General features: G+C 43.0%; 1 protein-coding gene across 1 annotated transcript; it reads right to left on the reverse strand.

Annotated features, from left to right (window-relative positions):
- Window positions 1-1,282: 1,282 nt before the first annotated feature.
- Window positions 1,283-14,163, reverse strand: LOC107380520 (dynein regulatory complex subunit 3). Its single transcript, XM_015951806.3, has 7 exons — window positions 13,825-14,163; window positions 13,292-13,421; window positions 5,757-5,850; window positions 2,638-2,768; window positions 2,389-2,531; window positions 1,768-1,965; window positions 1,283-1,667 (listed from the first exon to the last, which is right to left on the reverse strand). The coding sequence occupies exons 1-7, from the start codon at window positions 13,833-13,835 to the stop codon at window positions 1,550-1,552; spliced, it is 825 nt and encodes a 274-aa protein (XP_015807292.3). The 5' UTR covers window positions 13,836-14,163; the 3' UTR covers window positions 1,283-1,549.
- Between the last annotated feature and the right edge of the window lie 4,220 nt (window positions 14,164-18,383).

Consider the following 18,383-nt stretch of genomic DNA (forward strand, 5'->3'; position numbering starts at 1 on the left):
GATGCGTCATCGAGGTTCGCACGGCTCCGCGCGGCAAAATTGCGTCATTTTAACAACCACGCCCCTGGCAAAAACTAGTATGGCAGAGGTTCGTAAATACAGACATTTGTATGATTCAGCTCTCAAAGATCACCGTGATCAACATGTTATTGACAATTCTTGGAGAGAAATAGCTCGCACTGTCGGAAAAGACGAGGACGCTGTTAAAAATGCTGGAATGCCATGTTGTAAACAACAGTAATTTTTCCTTCTACTATGGTGTAGTGTTGGATGCATGCCATAGAACTCCATGCTGCCCCGTTCAGTTTGGGAGAATATTGGCTCACCGCAGAGACAAGCCGCATGAACCATAAACGCTGCAAGTTGTGAAGCACGTTCCAGCCGCGAGCCGCATCACCAAGCGGAAAGTAAATGCGTCAAACATATACCAAGCTTCAGGAGACCTTACCCCACAGTTCCCACAGCCCCTCCCTTTCATATGTAATACCCCAGGCATGAGTCAGGCATTTTCTGAAAGGGGGAAGCACTTTAAAGTGTATGTGTGTGTGTGTGTATGTGCAGGGATGAGGGGGTATTATGTATGAAAGGGAGGGGCTGTGGGAACTGTGGGGTAAGGTCTCCTAACATAAAAGATCCTCTGGAGGTTTCTTCCTGTTAAAAGGAAGTTTTCCTTTCCACTGTCGCTAAATGCTTGCTTAGTATGAGGATTGCTGCAAAGTAACTGACACTAGTCAGTGACTCAATGCAATTTGCTGGGTTCCTTATATAGGAAACTTTTTACTGATTGGCTTAATGAACTGACCTGTATTGGAATGTTTACTGTGTGAAGTGCCTTGAGATGACTCTTGTCGTGATTTGGCGCTATATGAATAAACTTGAAGTGAATTGAACACTTGGAAAACTTTAAAGCCTGGCTGCCCTCCAAATGTATTGAAAAAGATAGAGAACTTGTTCCTTAAGTTACCAGATTAGTTTGTAAGTATTAGTAATTATGAACATACTTATAAACAATCATTACTCTGGACACAATGGTTGAAAAAAGAACACTTTTAGGAGTGGAAGAGTCAATTATAGCTTTTTACGTAAAGAAAACACAATTGTGAACAAAAGCTTATGCTGCCTCAGCACAACCACCCCATTTTAACCAAAATGCCATAATGACTTTGATGTTATTTAAAATTGTTATTGTTGACACACTAGGCTGTCTGTCTCAGCCATATTTTAGTGTAATTAAAATACATTTATCTAAAAAAAGACCTTGTTCTTAAATGGTTTTGCTTCATCAAAATATTTTAATGTGTACAAATGAATCTTTTTAAAAAATGTAATTACTGATAAGTAAAAAATTGTGTATGTGCAAATTATCAAGTCTTTGCAACAGTTGTGACAGCTTAAATACAGTTACTGTATGTGTGTAAATATACATACACACACACACACACACACACACACACACACACACACACACACATATATATTTCCTCTGAGAAGAAAGCCGACACTTTTAGTGTCCACCACCCATTCTATGCATCCAAACTGGGGAAGAGCATCACAAAATGTTACATGTCCTGGTGTTTTCTGGCCCTTTTAATCTGGTGGGTAGAAAGTCCCCTGGCAGCTTGGGAATACCATCCAAGACCTCGAGATTTGGCAAACAGGAGAAAACACTGAATGCACAGAAAAGAAGCAGAGAAACACAATGAAGATCACACGAAAATGAATTATTTGTCTCCTGTTAATTCATGCATCTCATTAAAGTCTTTTCACCGTGAGCGGTAGTCCTGAGTGAAGGTCACTGGGTTGCGGGTCAGGTTAATGGAGCGCAGTGGGCTGTTTCCCAGCACTCCCAGTCCCTCCAGGGAGCTGATAGCATTCTCCGACAGACATAGGTGCTCCACCACTGGGAGTTTTGGCAGCTGACGCAGACACACCAGGTGGTTACGGTGCAGATTCAGCATTCTACACCTGTGAAAAATAAAATGAAATGCAGCATACTTTCAGAAAGTCTCAACAAAGAGGAAACTGAAAATCAGGACAACTTACTTCAGCTGGGATCCACAGCTTTGGTCGCTCCAAAGCTGATTACACATTTATTTAAACCACTTAAAAGACTGTGTGAGTTTCAACAGCTGCCAGGAGCACCATCTGGGACATGCTTGTTTCACAGTGAAGCGTTCATGCTAATTCAACTCACAGTCTGAACTTTACAGGAGCAAAACAAGTGAGCATCGTAAGCTTTATTCCCCTTTCACTGCTGACTGTTTCCTGTCCAGCTATTGGGAGATTTGTGCTAGAGACAACTTGAAATAAACCTTTGGAGTCTTTCGATGGTATTAGCAGCAATAAACAGCGGACCCACCAGGTAAGGAAGTGGTGGATTGTGTGTACCTTGGCAGACGTACAAAACTCAGGTTGGTGAGAGAGTTGTCGATCAATTGTAGTTTCTCCACACGGATTAACCTTCGAAGTATCCGGAAAAAATTCTCCTGCTGATAGAGATCGCCCAAGTCTTGGTAGGACAGATTTAACTCCTGGAAAAGGGCAGATGGTAAAACATATCCTCTCCCTCTAATTATCTGATTTTCTCCTGTGTTGCACATTTTTATCAACCCAAGAACACAAAACCTGTTGACTTACCAGACAGTTTTCCCAGTTCTCTTGCAGTCTCTCCTCCCATCTCTGACCTTCCTCTTCTCTCCTTTTCCTCCTTCCTTCCTCCAAAAAGAGGTTACCTCCCTGCCTTAGAAACTGCTCCTCCTCTGATGGCCCTTTTGGTTTTAATTGTCAAAAAAAGACAAAGGCCAAAAGTTTTACTCATCAATATGGATGGAAGAAAATATTAATACACTGAAATATCATAAAAGTTCATATTATGATACTGAATATATATTTTAAAGCAGTGTAATGATTTTTAATCATTGAGAATTTACATCCAAACTTTTAATGTATTTCTTTTCTGTGGTGCAATTCATTCTCCGACTGGTAGGTGGCAGCAGCTTTTACTGGCTTCCTTCTGACTGAACAAGAACTCTGGTGGGCGTCATTAGGATTTGTAGGATGCATAGATATGTATACAAAAACTGTGTTTATATACATATCTATGGGATGTCCAAGGAATATCCCACATTTCTTGCCTCTGATTGGCTAGAAGGGCTCTCCTACGACTGGCTATTCATTTAGCAGCAAACCATTTTCTACAGTCACTGGTTCCCTCGCTAAGTGCTGATTATCCTTCCTGCCATCAGCAGAACAGCTGTTTTGGGGACTTTTGTAAAGAAAATGTGAACTTAGCACTATAACAACCAGTCTGTCCTGTTTTGCTGAATATGTTTGTATGTTTTTGTTATTAAAAAAGCTAAAAAACATAAAATATGTGAAATTATAATAAATCGTGTTGTATTTATCACACTTTTGGACTTACTTTATATCTGTTGACTCTTCAGCATTGCAAAGTACATAGGATAAACACATGTGTGTTATACCTGGGTATGAAATGTAATAAAACTGCCCTATTCTGTGCGCCAGGTCTGTTTCTCTTCTAGAATAATAAAACTGCTGAAAATAGGTCTACATCATAATTAGCTTGAATACATTTTGATTAAACGATACACATTTAAACAGATGATGAGAGATGTGTCCTAACCAGGCCCCCACAATGCGGGTGAAAAATTGAGGCCAACCCAGAAGTACCATAAATTGCAGTTCCACCCTCATCCACTAGGGGCAGGTGTCAGAAACAAGCAAATCCTCATTGACCCCCATGTTAAAAAATACCTATTTCACAGCAGAAATCAACATGTTTACAGCCTGGTTTCAAAACATGTTTTTGGTTTAAACGATCTAGTTTACACTCATGACAACTCTGAGGGGGGTGAATTTTTTTCTCACTCTTCTGTTTAAGTGTATTAAAAGCCTAAAATTCTGTATAATTAACGAGCATCAGACCCACGTGACCGCAGAGCTAGCTCCGTGGAAAGGCCTCAGTAGAGCCTCGGTCTGGCTTGGAAACTGCTCCGGCATTTTGAGTCTCTGTGTTTGTGTATTTTTTTTTGGATATTTTTTGTGCAATTGTTGGACAAAATGACTTGCTGTGGCATTAATTGCACTAATAGAGCATCCAAGGAGTCTCCACTTCATTTTTTTCAGTAAGTAAAATTATATTTATGTATTTTAGGTCACTGCCGAGCTGAGCTTAGATTTTAACATGTACTGTTTAACCATGAAATTTAAATGTAATAGGGTAAAACCCAGTGCATTTAACACAATGCTGCACTTTAGAAAATGGGTTGAAATATAACATGTTGGTGGAGCTGGGTTCCGACTATCGGCTTGTGGAGCTCTCGGGAGACCGATGTTTTCCACCCGGGTCTCCCCTCCCCACAGCTCGGCGCATCTCTGTCTGATCGCGGCTTCTGTGTGCTGCGCGGGCTGCCGGCTTTCAGCAGCTTTCGGGAGACCTCTGTGTCCCACCCGGTTTTACCCAGTGGTCAGCCCGGCGTAACCTCCGTTAGCTTAGCTCCCACCTCCGCATTAGCTTTGGGTTAGCTTCAGGTTAGCTTGTAGCTAGTTCGACCAGGTGTCATCAGCTGATCCCAGCCTTACAGCCACACCCTCAGCTCCTCCTCTCTTCCCTTTTGTGGAATTGTCTGGGCTTGATGAAACCTGTGACACGGTCAAAATGGCGGTGGTGGCCACCTCCCATTTAGCCTCAAAAACGTGTTATTGGAGACTATGGAAACCCATTGTCCAATATTTATATGTCGATGGTCCCAACCGAGGAGGAACCCCAGATTCTCAGACCTGGAGCCAGCAAGGAAGTGGCTAAAATTGCAGTTTCACTCTCATCCTCTAGGGGCTGCCACCAGAAGTGAGCAAATCCTCATTGACTCCCATGTTAAAATGACAATTTTAGATCAGAAATAAATGTGCTTACAGCCTGGTCACAACAACATATTTTAGATTTAATAGATCTAGTTTACATTCATGACAACTCTGAGGGGGGTGAATTTGTTTGTAACTTTTCTGTTTAAGTGTAATTATAATGCTTAAAATTCTGATAGGGTAAAGAGATACATGTGCATCAGAGCCATGTGACTTCAGAGCTAGCTCTGGGGAAAAGCCTCAGCCTGGGCCTCATGTTAATAGATGTTTGGCTATTTAGAGGAGAGCTTCAGACGTCAGAATTCGGAGTCTTATTTCCAGATATTTGGACATCTACCACCAACTCTGTTTGCTTTGTAATGCTGATGTTTTATCTCCACAGATAACACATGTCTGAAGGAGTTTTGCCGTGTTGTGGAGTTGTACTGCATACAGTTGGCTTTATCTAGACGTTCTCTGTCATTTCCTGGATGCTAAACAAACAACAGCCTTCCTTGTGAGTTAAGATGGGTGAGTTCATGAATGTTAGGTGACAGTGTGATGTAGACCTGTAGGCTTTTCAAATCCTAGCGTTTCACCATCTATTTTCTATCAGAAGCTAATGCAGGAGATAGGTGTAGGAAACTATTTTCAGGTTCAGCCTGCATGAAAAAACTCAGAGTGACCGATTATAATCAGAAACAATCATTTTAATTGCTGAAGACAATTGAGAATAATCATTTTGCTTGATGAATAGAGGTGTGTACTGGCGAGAGTCTGACGATACGACATATATCACAACACAGGCAATGTGATATATTGCGATACTAAAATCCAGACGATATTTGCAATTTTTGACACTTTCAGCTGCTGAAAAAAAAATACAAGTCACACACCTTCTCTGACCCGGGGGCAGGTCAGCTGGTCACCTGTCACATCACACTGCTCCAGGCGATGCCAGGACACAAACCGGAAGCGACTTGATGGAAGCTGAGGAGATGAAGACCAGGATAAGGTGACTGATGTGACCACTCAGAGTGAGAGGCAGCTGTAATGTAACCAAATCCAATGTTTGAACTTCTGCTATCAGACGTAACATGCAAATGCATCATTCAGCGAAGTATGCTCAGAACACGTCAGTGAGTCACATCCTTTCCTGAGTTTAACCAAAAGTCTGCTACAAACTGTGAAATGCATCTTGGCTGAAATTCTGCAGGGGAACATCTGCATCATTTAACTGGATAAAGCAGGCGGAGGAGAACAACAGGTGCGTCCCATCAGTCTAACTCTATGGAATGTCAAAATTCAGTGTGTCATTATAGAGGCCATTAACTGTTACAGCTAAGTGTGTAACAGGGTGACTCCAATTGTTTCAGTGACTGACGAGAGCCACTGGAGTTTTTATTACCTTGTCTCTCTTCTGCACCTAATCTAATCCCACTTGTCATGCATCTCTCCACCAGAGTATGAAAGACATCATTTTGTTCACAATCAAATAACAGATCTATACGAAACTTTCACTGTGACATCACAACCACCTAATTCTATTTTATAAAGGCATCCAAATAATAAAATAATACACTGTAAAACTTACTGGGCTAAGTAGTACTGGTGCCCTTACAAATCTCTTCAGGTTTTTATTTCTTTTTTTTTTTTCACTCTTGGTTATTTAAGAAAGGGTATGAAGCAGCTGAGATGAAGATCAGCACCTCTTAATCCATGACCATGGTTCTTAACTAGAAATTGGTGCATTGCGAACCCCAGGTCGGAGGAGATGTCTCACTTCAAGTGGGGGAGTATAATGATGCTTTCACATCTGGGTCTGCCTGACTCTGTAATTGTGTTAACATCTGGGTAATCTGCGTTTTCCGTGCTCAGCTGACCGTTTTTGGGACCTGTTCTATCGCGGTCCGCTTCGTGCCAGCTGAGCCAGCACAGCCACTACTTACTGATTGACCAGCTGAAGTTCACTCCTACTTACTGGTGGGAGCCTCTGATTGGCGGGTAGAATCAGCCAGTGGCAGCTTCCCGCATGCTCTATTTACTATCAGTCTGGATGCAGTGGAGTAAACTTCTTGTTCATGTGTGAACAACAGACACCACTGAGTGAACAAAACCGGGTCCAGTAGCGGTTTTAGGCACGGGCAGACAGGGCAGTTGCCCGGGGCGGCATTTTTTCATGACACAAAAGGGGCGCACAAGCGTTCAATAAAAAGAAAGAAAGAAAGAAAGAAAGAAATCTGCGCTGCACCGAGGTTTTCTATTGTCATATGACAGTGTCTGGATTGGAAACAGCAAGTTGGCGCCCCCTGCAGCTGCAGGCGTTCATGCTGACTGAGAACGTTCATGTGCTCCGGAAGGGAAGGGGAGGGGTGCGGTGGGGGAATTCACCTCTGGGTGGGTCCAAATGAAATGAGTGGGTAGGGGCTGAATCAACTGTATTAACATGGCTAAAGTCAATCACATCTTGATGTTCTTCCATTTAACGCACATTTCATTCATAATATCATAAACACAGGCCTATCATTGTTTCAGGTTTTTCTGAATTGTGTGAAATGGCCGAATAAAAAAAGGAAAAACAAAACGATTTTGTGGTCACCCCCCCCATCAAGGTCAAATTGTTTAGTCCTGACTAAAGGACAATGAGTTAAGAGCCAAACAGAAGAGATGAACATAAAAAGGCTAAAACCACCAGGTGCCCGATTCATGAAAATGAAGAAGAAAAAAAAGGGCAGAAAGATAAAGGTATGTAAGCTCTCATGCTGCATGTTTTAATTTTTTGAACCAGTTAACTGGGATTTTAACGGTTAAATTCGGTCAACTAATTGCTAACAGAGCTAATAGGGCTGAAATATTGAAACGAATATTCAAATGGTTCGAAAAAATTCCTTGAATCGTTTTTCACTGATTCAAACTAGGATTTGTTAAATGCTCGCTGCAGCCCGTGGTCTGCCTGAACAACAAACACATGTTGATCAAGTTCACATGATAATAAATAAAACAACTCTACAAGCAGAAGAAAACTCCCCAGTCACCACTAACTATCCTGTTCATTTATTGCAGATGGCTGCACTGATTATTTTTTACATGATTTGTTCTGTAAAAGTTGGCATTTTTGTTAGTCTACAGTTTATTTTTATGTCAGTTTAAATTACAATTTCAGAGGCAATTGTAAAATATTATGGATCATGATAAAGATCTATTGCAGATCTACCCCAACTTTTGGACTGCTCTGCCAGTCCCTGTGGCTAAAGCTGAGAGGAGCTTTTCAAAACTTGATCAAGTCATACCTGAGGTCACCTATGTTTCAGGGGCGGCTCACTAACCTGGCTCTGATTAGTATCAATCACTCAGTAGGGGAGCAGATTTCATATGATGACATTATTGATGACTTTGCATCAAGGTTAGGTTTTAATTTTAGTTTGTGTTTTCTGTTCTAAGTGCAGTGCTGTAGTGATTATCTTTAGTTTGTTATGTGTGAAATATTTTTGCTATTTAGTAGGGCTGTACGATATTAGGAAAACCTGCGATATTCGATAACAGTGCTTAATTTTGCAATACCGATATTACTCACGATAAATGAACAAATACTAAAGTATGCAGTGTTGATGTCGTCTGGCGTGTGACGTTTGCTCTGGGTTCAAAGCAAACAAAAATTAATGCATGAATTCCATTACAGCATACCATTTTTATTGAAAAAATATGCAGCTGCACCTGCTACTGTATTAGCAGCGAAACAACAAACTGCATGCATGCAGTTTCTCAGTGACTTTAAAACATCACCTCCACTATAAAACTTTTTCTGATGCTCCAAATACAGAAAAACATCCCTTACCAGGGTTTTTGAATAAATGAAAAAAAGAAAAAGAAAATAAGTTTAAATGTTAAACAATAGTTAACATCACTTAAATGCAACAGCAAATTCTCTCATTGCTACTGAGCATTTTCTCCACTTATGTGGTTATGTTATAAGGCTGTTGCTGTAATTGGGAAGTGAACTGTGCTGGGCCAAACTAGGAGAATATTAAGATTTTCTGAGGGAAAGAGAAAAACAATTGTCTACCTTTCAGAAGAGGAACTGGCAAAAAACTACATGGAAAATATGTGAAAACGTTTGTTTTTAACCCTAAATTGAACAAGTTTACCTAGATCTTAAAAAGCAGCTCAGATGATGAAACTGCAACTATGATTCTGATAACAAGCTAACAAATTGAACTAGCTCCTCTAAGATAACCGGCTAGCAGAGCTTCTGACTGACAGTGTATGTGCAGCAGCAAATCAACTATCCTGATTAACAAGGTTATAAAAGCTCATAAATGAAAAATCACTTTGATGTGTGGGGGAACTTTCCCAGGCCCTCTTTAGCAGGGTAGGACTGGGAGGAGAGTGCTGCAGCCTTTTAGCTGGAAGCTAACTGGAGCCTGGGGCTAATGGTGGGTTGGTTCACAGGCACGTGTGGGAGTCAACCCGGTTATTATCAGCTGCTTAACGACACAGAGCGGACTCACGTTCACGTTTGAAAGCAGCACTGATTCCAGAAACCTCAGCACAAAGTGAGTTCGTTAATATGAGCCAGCATGACGAACATGGGAAGCGAGCGGCAGCGGAAAGTGGGGGGCAGAGCAGAGATAGTGGAATTTTGGGGTAAGGGTCTACGTAGGGGGCGGGCGTGTTACGTGAACGGACCCGTCTGATTGGCTGCATATCAGAAGGGCTACATTTGATTGGTCAAATAATATTTCCGCTTAAAAAACAGAGCTGGTTTACAAAAAGTTGATGTATGACACGGATGGAAATGTTTGAACCAAACATTTATCGCCGTTTTTGACGTGCTTTGCGGTGGGCCTATCGCACGTCCTGTTATCGCGATGACGATAATTTTTCGATACATTGTGCAGCCCTACTATTTAGAATATTTATTATATATTATGTTCATATATTTTTAATATTTAGTTAGTTTAGTTGTTTTTGTATATTTGATTCTATATATTTTGATACAGTATATAATGTATATTGCTTTACATTCTGACAACTTCATAGTAATTAATGTAAATATGTGCAACTTAGAAAAATGAATGTTCAATAGTCGTTCTAATAAAACATGCCTGTTTGTAGAAAACATGCATGTGTTTGTGCAGGTGGGGTGGTGTGGGGTGGTGGTGGGGGTGGGGGGGCTTAAAGGGGGACTCGCCCGGGGAGTAATTCCATGTAGAACCGCCACTGACCGGGTCGATGCTAAGACCGAACCGAGCAAGGTCAAATGTGAAGGCCCTATAGGTATCTCATGATCTTGTTCATTAGTGAGGAAACGGGAGGTCAACAGGCAGGTCGTGGTGATGATGAGGATGCTCCACCGGTCAGCAGTTAGAGGGAGCTAAGTCAGAAAGCAAATCTCTCAGTGTACCGTGTGATTTTCATTCCAATCATCACGCATAGACATGAACTGCATGCAATGACAGAAGAAACAAGATATCGAGTATAAGTGGCCAAAATGGGTTTTCACCCGACAGGTGTTTGTGCTCAGCAGGGGTGGCGTTAGGCCCGGCTACTTGGGCTGAAGCCCCGGATGTTTTATGAAAAGCCCCGGATCTAAATCGCGGAAGTAACATGCAGTACCAAAGTCCAACAGAGAGGGCGCAGCTGGCAGTAGTTTGTATACAGCCTGCCTGAGCCTCCACCACTGAAGAAGAAGCCCTTCAGCAGCCGACTTCTTCTACAGTCTCTGCCTGAAACCATGAGTGAAGATGGAAATAAGGACATTTTTTAGACCAAAAGTACGACAGAACCCCAGCTTTGATGAGACTGGCGTTGACTCAGGTTTGTGAGTCTTATTTGAAAATATTTGTTGTGCTGCTGGTTTGCTTAAAGTTAGCTTACTATCAGGTAAAGTTGTTGGAGAAAGAAAGGGAATATTTACTATCATCTCACACTAAACACTAACAGGAACAATACTCTGCCCTGAACATGCTTAATATGTAGCTTCAGATGAAAAGTTATGTGGTACAAGACAAGTATCATCATCATCATCATCATCATCATCATCATCATCATCATCATCACCTTTATTTATAAAAGCACCTTACAAACACCTATCATGTCACCAAGGTGCTGCACAAGACTAAACTAAAAAGATAAAAACAAAGAATATATAGGAACCCAATGAAAAAATTAAAAACAGCAAAATACAAAACATCAGTTAACACACAGATTTAAAAGCTAGATTATAATAATGAGTCTTCAGCGCCTTCTTAAAAACCTCTACTGACGTGGAGAGTCGCACAGATAATGGAAGATCATTCCATAATTTTGGGCCTGCTACCGAAAAAGCCCTGTCTCCTCTTGTTTTGAGCCTAATTGCGGCTCAAAATATATATGATATTGACTAGTGCGTGTCACGTGTGTGTGTGCGCGCGCGCGTGCATGTGTGTGTGTGCTAAGCCCCGGATCTTCTTCAGTCCTAAATCCGCCCCTGGTGCTCAGCCTTAGAGATAGGGTAAAGAGATACAGATTAGAGCCGCAGCTCCTCCACATCAAGAAGAGCCAGCTGAGGTGGTTTGGGCAGTTGGTGGAATTCCCCCACCATAAGGGGCATGTCCAGGAAGTGGCCTGCGGTAGCACATGCCACCCTTGGAATCTGAATGGCCACTCCAAGTGCCACCCCACTGAGTTCTGTTTAAGTTTACATGACATTGTCCATAGAGGGTTTGGGGTTTACAACCGCAAAATCGTGAGTGGCAGCATACACTTTAAACACTGGTTTCTAGTTCCAGGCCTACATAGCATTTCTGTATTCATTTATTATTTTTGAGGAGGAGGAGGAGGAGGAGGAGGAGGAGGAGGAGGAGGAGGAGGAGGAGAAGAAGAAGAAGAAGAAGAAGAAGAAGAGATGATACAATGTGGAGCTCACAAATTCACTACAATGCAAACAAAGATTTTTTGGAGGGGTGACTCAACCCCTCCTAAAAGAAAAATAGAAGAGAGCATAACCATAGTTGCCTAACCTTTAAAAAATAAAAGCCCCACCTGGACCACCCATTTAAAATGCCTGGACAACCCACTGCCCTGGAAGCCTCCAAGGGAAGGTGTTTCAGTCGTGTCTTGCTGGCAGCAGACCCCCAGGTCAATCTAGGACACATTGGACACATAGACCAGAGAATGCCTGTCATGGTCTGCGTCTGCGTCTCCCTCATGTGTCTCCTTGTGTTCTCCATCCCTCTCTAGGTTCTCCTTATGTGTCATCTAGCATCCTCATGTGTCTTTGTCTGCATCTTCGTCATGTGTTCCCTGATCTGCAGCCCCTCTAGGTTTTCCCCCTCCCCAGGAATCCCCCCAGGTCCGTTGCTCCCGTGGTCTCCCTTAGTCACACCTCTGTAGTTTTTCTTTCTGTAGTTTTTTTTCCTATAGATTCAGCTTTTCATTTATTAGTCTCTTTTAGTGTGCTTCTTTCTCCACTGGTTTTTTAGTTCTCCTCAGATCATTAGTTGTTTATCTTTATCTTCTTGTCTTCAGGTTTTGTTTTTACTCTTAGGTCAAGTTACTCTCCCCTCACAGATTAGTTCATTGTTTTCACTAAGTTCCTCTCCCCACACACATGCAGCTCATCGCCCTCTCATCCTTCCCCAGAGTATTTAACCCTGTCTACTTCTCTGTCTGTTGTCGGCCCATTGTCTTATGTCAGCGTTGTTTTGTCCCTCCATACTAGTCTCTAGGTCTCTGCTCAGTAAGTGAGCTTTTGGTTTAGGTCTGAGTTTAGTTATTAGGTTTTGGCTTCCTGCCCTTTTGGACTTTTTTGTTCCCCATCCAAATAAAAGGGATTTTACTTTACAAATCGCTCCTGCCTCGTGTCGTCTGGTGTTTCTGCATCTTGGGTCCTAACCTCCTCCTGCTCTCAACGTGACATATCCTGCTGGTGGAGCTAGTAGAGGTTTCCAGGGACAGGATTTGGCTCTCTCTGCTGAAGCTGCTACCCCCACAACCTGGACTGGAGTGGGTGAAAACTAAAGTTGGCAAATTTCAGTTATTAAGCTGCATGTATATGCTGGGAGGAAATGTTGTACGTGTGTGTGTGTTTGTGTGTGTGGGTGTACTTGTTAAACTATCCTGCTTAGGACCAAAACTGGCATATTCTCTAATCTTCAGACAACCAATTAGGACCAAAACCCAGGACCCCCTGTTTTAGGCTTAGGCGTGAGGTTTAGAGGTGAGATGTGAAAATAGTTTTTGTTACAGTTAGGTTAAGGAATACACTGGTTAGGGTTAGGGTGAGGTTACTAAAATGAATGCAAATGAATACAAATTCCTAATGTGGATAGAAAAACAAACTTGTGTGTGTGTGTGTGTGTGTGTGTGTGTGTGTGTGTGTGTGTGTGTGTGTGTGTGTGTGTGTGTGTGTGTGTGTGTGTGTGTGTGTGTGAGTGTGTGTGTGACTCACAGGTGTAGATGCTAGTCCAGAATCAGGACTGAGGTCCGCTGAGACAGCTGTCCGTGTGACTCCGAGTTCTGAATACTGGGATGAGTGGGATTTAGGAAAACTGCCACTGAGAGTGTTCACACCTGAAGAACTGATGGAGACAAATGAAAAGATTAATATGGTGCTTAACCACCTTTGCTTCCTGTTCTAATGGACTCTGGATGGGAATGTTTTAGTAATGTAAGCCCTGTGTGTGCTGAAACCCTGACCACCGGCCAAGCGGTTTGAGTTACAGTGAACTGGGCCTGACAATGCAGATTAGGACCCGTTGCCATGGCACCAGTGGACACCTGAGCAGCTGCTATTAGCTTATAATAGTCCCTGTACGCAGGTGATAGATGAACATTTGTGCCTTTTTAATTAATACTGCGTCGTTTTGTTTCTGCTCTGCTGAACACACTTCATAGAGATGAACAGAAAATAAATATTATGTTTCGCCTGTTAAACAAGATAGATTCAGAAGGAACACCGGTGTTACGTTAGGGTTAGCTTACCTTTCTGACATGTCCCAATCTCCTTGTGGTAAATACTCCTAGTGTTTGTTAACACATCATGAATGGCTCGGTTTAGCACTGGAGCCCGGCAGCGGTTACCCATGGAGCCTGTTGTTTTGTTAGTATTCAAGCTCAGAAAGTTAGCATCCCTTCAGCTGAATGGGCCACTGCTGTGTGCTGCTGAAGCCATGTGACACCGGTTGATAGCCGGAATGTCGGTTGCCTAGCAACATGCCTTCAGGAACACAGCTGTGTGTCACCACTGCATGACCCCGTATCAAAATGTATATTTCTAAGGACTTTGTAAAGCAATCTGCTCTGTGTTTGCGTATTGACAATGAAATACACCTGTGATTATGTTTTAGTTTTTCTGTCAAATTTAGAGCAAAACCTGCCACTGGAACAATTTGATCTCACCACCTTGTTTGTGTTTTTGTACAACGTTTTTTAACTATTCCAAGAAAATCTCAGTGCTAATTTCCTGATTTAGATCTTTAATACACTCGTTTCTGTCCTGAATTCAGTTGAACCCCCATAAAATGTTCCGGGGGGGGGGGGGGGGGGGGGGGGGGGGTGTCAGCTAAGACCAGACATTTTTGGGCTGGCATACCAATTTCCTTTATTTTTCTTTCGTTAAAAAACAATATGGGTCCAATCCACTTGCCTTTTTTGAGGTGGCTCAGGCATCTGGTCAGGATGCCTCCCTGACACCTCCCTGGTGAGGTTTTCCAGTCACGTCCAAATAGGAGTAGACCTAAGTGAAGACCCAGGACATGCTGGAGGGACTATGTTTCTAGGCAGGCCAGGCAACGCCTCTGGGTTCCCCTGGAGAACCTGGCCCAAGTGGGGAGAGGTAATTCTGGACCTCTCTACTTAAGCTGCTGCCCCTGCAACTTGACTCCACATAAGTAAAAATGAATGGATGGATTTGCCTCAAATTTGAGAAACACAAACAATTCAGAAAACATTTCAAACAATTATTTAAATTCTTATTTCAAAAAAGATTTTAGAAATTTGGAACAGTGTAATGCACCTGTTGCTGTCTTCACAAACGCTATGAAGATAAAATTTGCGGTTTAAAAAATTTGTTTAAAAAAGTTTTTATTAAAATTTTTTATTTACTAATTTCTCATTCTGCTGGGGGACTTTAACGCTCACGTGGGCAACAGTGTGACCTGGAGAGGTGTGACGGGGAGGAACGACCCCCTGATCTGAATTGGAGTGGTGTTTTGTCATTGGACTTATGTGCTTGACATGGATTTTCCACAATAAACACCATGTTCAGACATAAAGGTGTCCATATGTGCTCTTGGCACCAGGATACCTTACCCCGGGTTTCCACCGGAGCCGTCAGCAGCACGTTACTGCAGCAGCACGTCTTGCTCGCGTAAACTGCTGCTTGGCCCTTCCCATGAGACGCAAAGCAGCAGGGGAGCAGCTGTCACCGACAGAGCACGAAGTCACACGAGTGACTTCGTCAGTAAACACAACAACAAGCAGGAGAAAATTACAACATGGTTTGTGTTTTATGTTCTGTCCGTTTTATAATCGCCAATACGGACCTGAAAAACAACGGAGACCGCCAGCTAGGTGATAACTTCTCACGGGGACGCACAGTTAGTAACCTTTTTTAAAAGCAAAGCAACCGGAAGGCAATACGTTCTTTATTCTGAAAATCTCGGTAGCTTCTCTCCATTTCCGCATCCGATTTCCTGTCTTTCCTTCCCCAAAAATGTCGAACTTGACCCGTGCTTGTAGATGAAAATGTCCGGCTTTTCATCCAGGAGCAGGGATCGAATTATGGGGGACCTGGATATCCTACACACCCAGGGGAGCCAGAAAAAAAGTTTTTTTTACCTATATTACATCATTCATGGACTCTTTTGAGCAGAGAGCGATGATCGTTGGTGCGCGGCGCTCCTGTCTGCTGCGTCCAGCGCACGGTCCATTCTCAAAGCGGCGCAACCAAAAAACTATAATTAGCACCCGATCGTTCATGTCCGCACATGTTCTCTACTTTCTGTCTTATTTGTGCCTGAAGCCTCTGCTACTGCGGAGCTCATCACCTGTGCTGCGGTGATTTCACCTCACTGACGCAGCATCGAAACGCGCTCTCCACTTTGTGGTCAGGAGATCCCTTTGATCTGCTCAAAAGTAACTGATGAGGTGAAAAAGTAAGAATCCAGGCAGCAGATTTTCTGGAGAGTTTAGAGGAGATGCAGGAAGATGAGAGACAGACAGGACAGGAAATAGTAAAATACAAACAAGAAAACAAAACAAAGTGTTGAAAAGTAAAATGTAGGTAGATTTATCTCCACTACACGTTTTTACCTGTATAAAGCAATAAGTTATACACACGTCATATTTATACATCTGATACAGTTCAGATCACCTTCAAAACTCAGTCACACGCCCAGGGCCGTTTCAAGAAATTTTGGGGGCCAAGGCCATTGATCCTATCGTCTAATCACACAGCTGAAACAATCATCCTTAATAATCTGTGCACAGGAAGTTTACTGATGCTGTAGTAAAACAAAAGGTATAATAATTTATTATTAATAGCACTACTATTATTATTGCAGTACTAAAGCAGAAAAATGAGATTTTGCTATAAACATGCTAAATATTTACATATGAATTGTTTTGGAGCCCTTTTATTGGCAGAATCTGATATTAATTTAGTTCTAACAAAAAAAAAAGGGTCCCAACGTGGTTTTGTGTGGCGTTGCCATAGTGTGACGTCATAGGCACAGATCCCCTGTCCTCTTTTTTGGAAATGGAAATATGATCACCCTACATTAAACAAACTGTCCACCCGGGCTTTTGCGCTGCACAGAGACGCTTCGCTGCCTATGACTTTGAACGTCAGTTGAGAGTCAGTCTCATGCAGACTGACCAATGAAGAGAGGGCCTCAAGTTAAGACCCTCTCCTCATTGGTCAGTCCACACAAGGTGTGTCAAAGGTTACCCTGAGCGGGTTACGTGATGTCAGGCATTCAAGTATTGAGTATATTTACTACATATTACAGTAATATATTCTGTATGTGACCATATTATGGTGATCCTTGGGTTGTGATGATGGGGCCCTTGAATATTGTTGCCCAGGGTACAACAAAGTGTTAATCTGGCCCTGACTCCAGAGGAAGCTGATGGGTAACTGCAGGGCAAGCGGAATGCAACCCGAGTGGTCAGAGGCAAAAACCCAGGCGTGGGAGGAGTTCGAGGTTATTCTGGTCCACCATCTGGCGCAACAGGAGGGGAAAGCAGCGCCCTACCAATACTGTTTACAGTGGGGATGTGTGCCACTTACCTTGACTTGGGACGTTGTGAATTGGTGGGCAGACTACTCCGAAGACCTCCTCAATCCCACCGGCACATCTTCCAGTAAGGAAGCAGAGTCCAGAGACTTTGGGTTGGGCTCTCCAATCTCTGCTGCTGAAGTCACTGAGGTGGTCAAAATGCTCCTCGGTGGCAAGACTGTGGGTGGGGATGAGATCTGCCCAGAGTTCCTTAAGGCTCTGGATGTTGCAGGGTTGTGTTGGCTGATGCGGCTCTGCAATATCACATGGACATCAGGGGCAGTTCCACTGGATTGGCAGACCAGGTTGGTGATTCCCCTATTGAAAAAGGGGACCACAGGATGGGTTCCAGCTACAGAAGGGATCACACTCCTGAGTCTCCCTGGTAAAGTCTATTCAGGGTTTCTGGAAAGGAGGGTCTGACATATTGTCGAACCTCAGATTCAGGAGGAGAAATGTGGTTTTCATCCTGGCCATAGAGCACTGGACCAGCTCTATAACCAAGTGGAGGAGTTTAAGTATCTCAGGGTTTTGTTCACGAGTGAGGGAAAGATGGAGCTTGAGATCGACAGGTGAATTGGTGCTGCGTCTGCAGTGGTGCGGGCATTGTACCAGTCTGTCATGGTGAAGAGAGAGCTGAGCCGGAAGGCAAAGCTCTCGATTTACTGGTCAATCTATGTTTCAACCCCCATCTATGTTCACAAACTTTGGGAAGTGACCAAAAGAACGAGATTGCAGATACAAGCAGCCAAAATTAGTTTTCTCTGCAGGGTAGCTGGGCTCTCTCTTAGAGATAGGGTGAGAAGCTTGGTTATCTGGGACGGGCTCAGAGTGGACCCACTGCTCCTCCACGTTGAGAGGAGCCAGTGGAGGTGGCTCAGGCATCTAGTTAGGATACCTCCTGGACGCCTCCCTGGTGAGGTTTTCTGGGCACGTCCAACCAGAAGAAAACCGCACATTTTGCAGCATTTGTTCCGCTTTGCTTGGTAGTAATATTGCAGTAATTGTCCGTCATAAATGGCAACTGTGCCTTGGCGCAACGGAGGGAAGTATCATGATGACGTGGGAAGTTACTACCGAGATCCAACTGGAAACTATATTGAAAATTAAAGTAAACACGGGCTGCAAGTGCTACAGCACTCCTGGAGCTTCTCTCTGTTAGAGCTGGAGGTCAGATCACCAGAGACTGCATGGGGACTGTGGGGGATAGACATCTTTTAAAGCAACTTAATGAGCACAGCTTCATTTGCAAAAAAAAGA

Source organism: Nothobranchius furzeri, chromosome 13 (genome assembly GCF_043380555.1).
Source record: "Nothobranchius furzeri strain GRZ-AD chromosome 13, NfurGRZ-RIMD1, whole genome shotgun sequence".
NCBI lineage: Eukaryota > Metazoa > Chordata > Actinopteri > Cyprinodontiformes > Nothobranchiidae > Nothobranchius > Nothobranchius furzeri.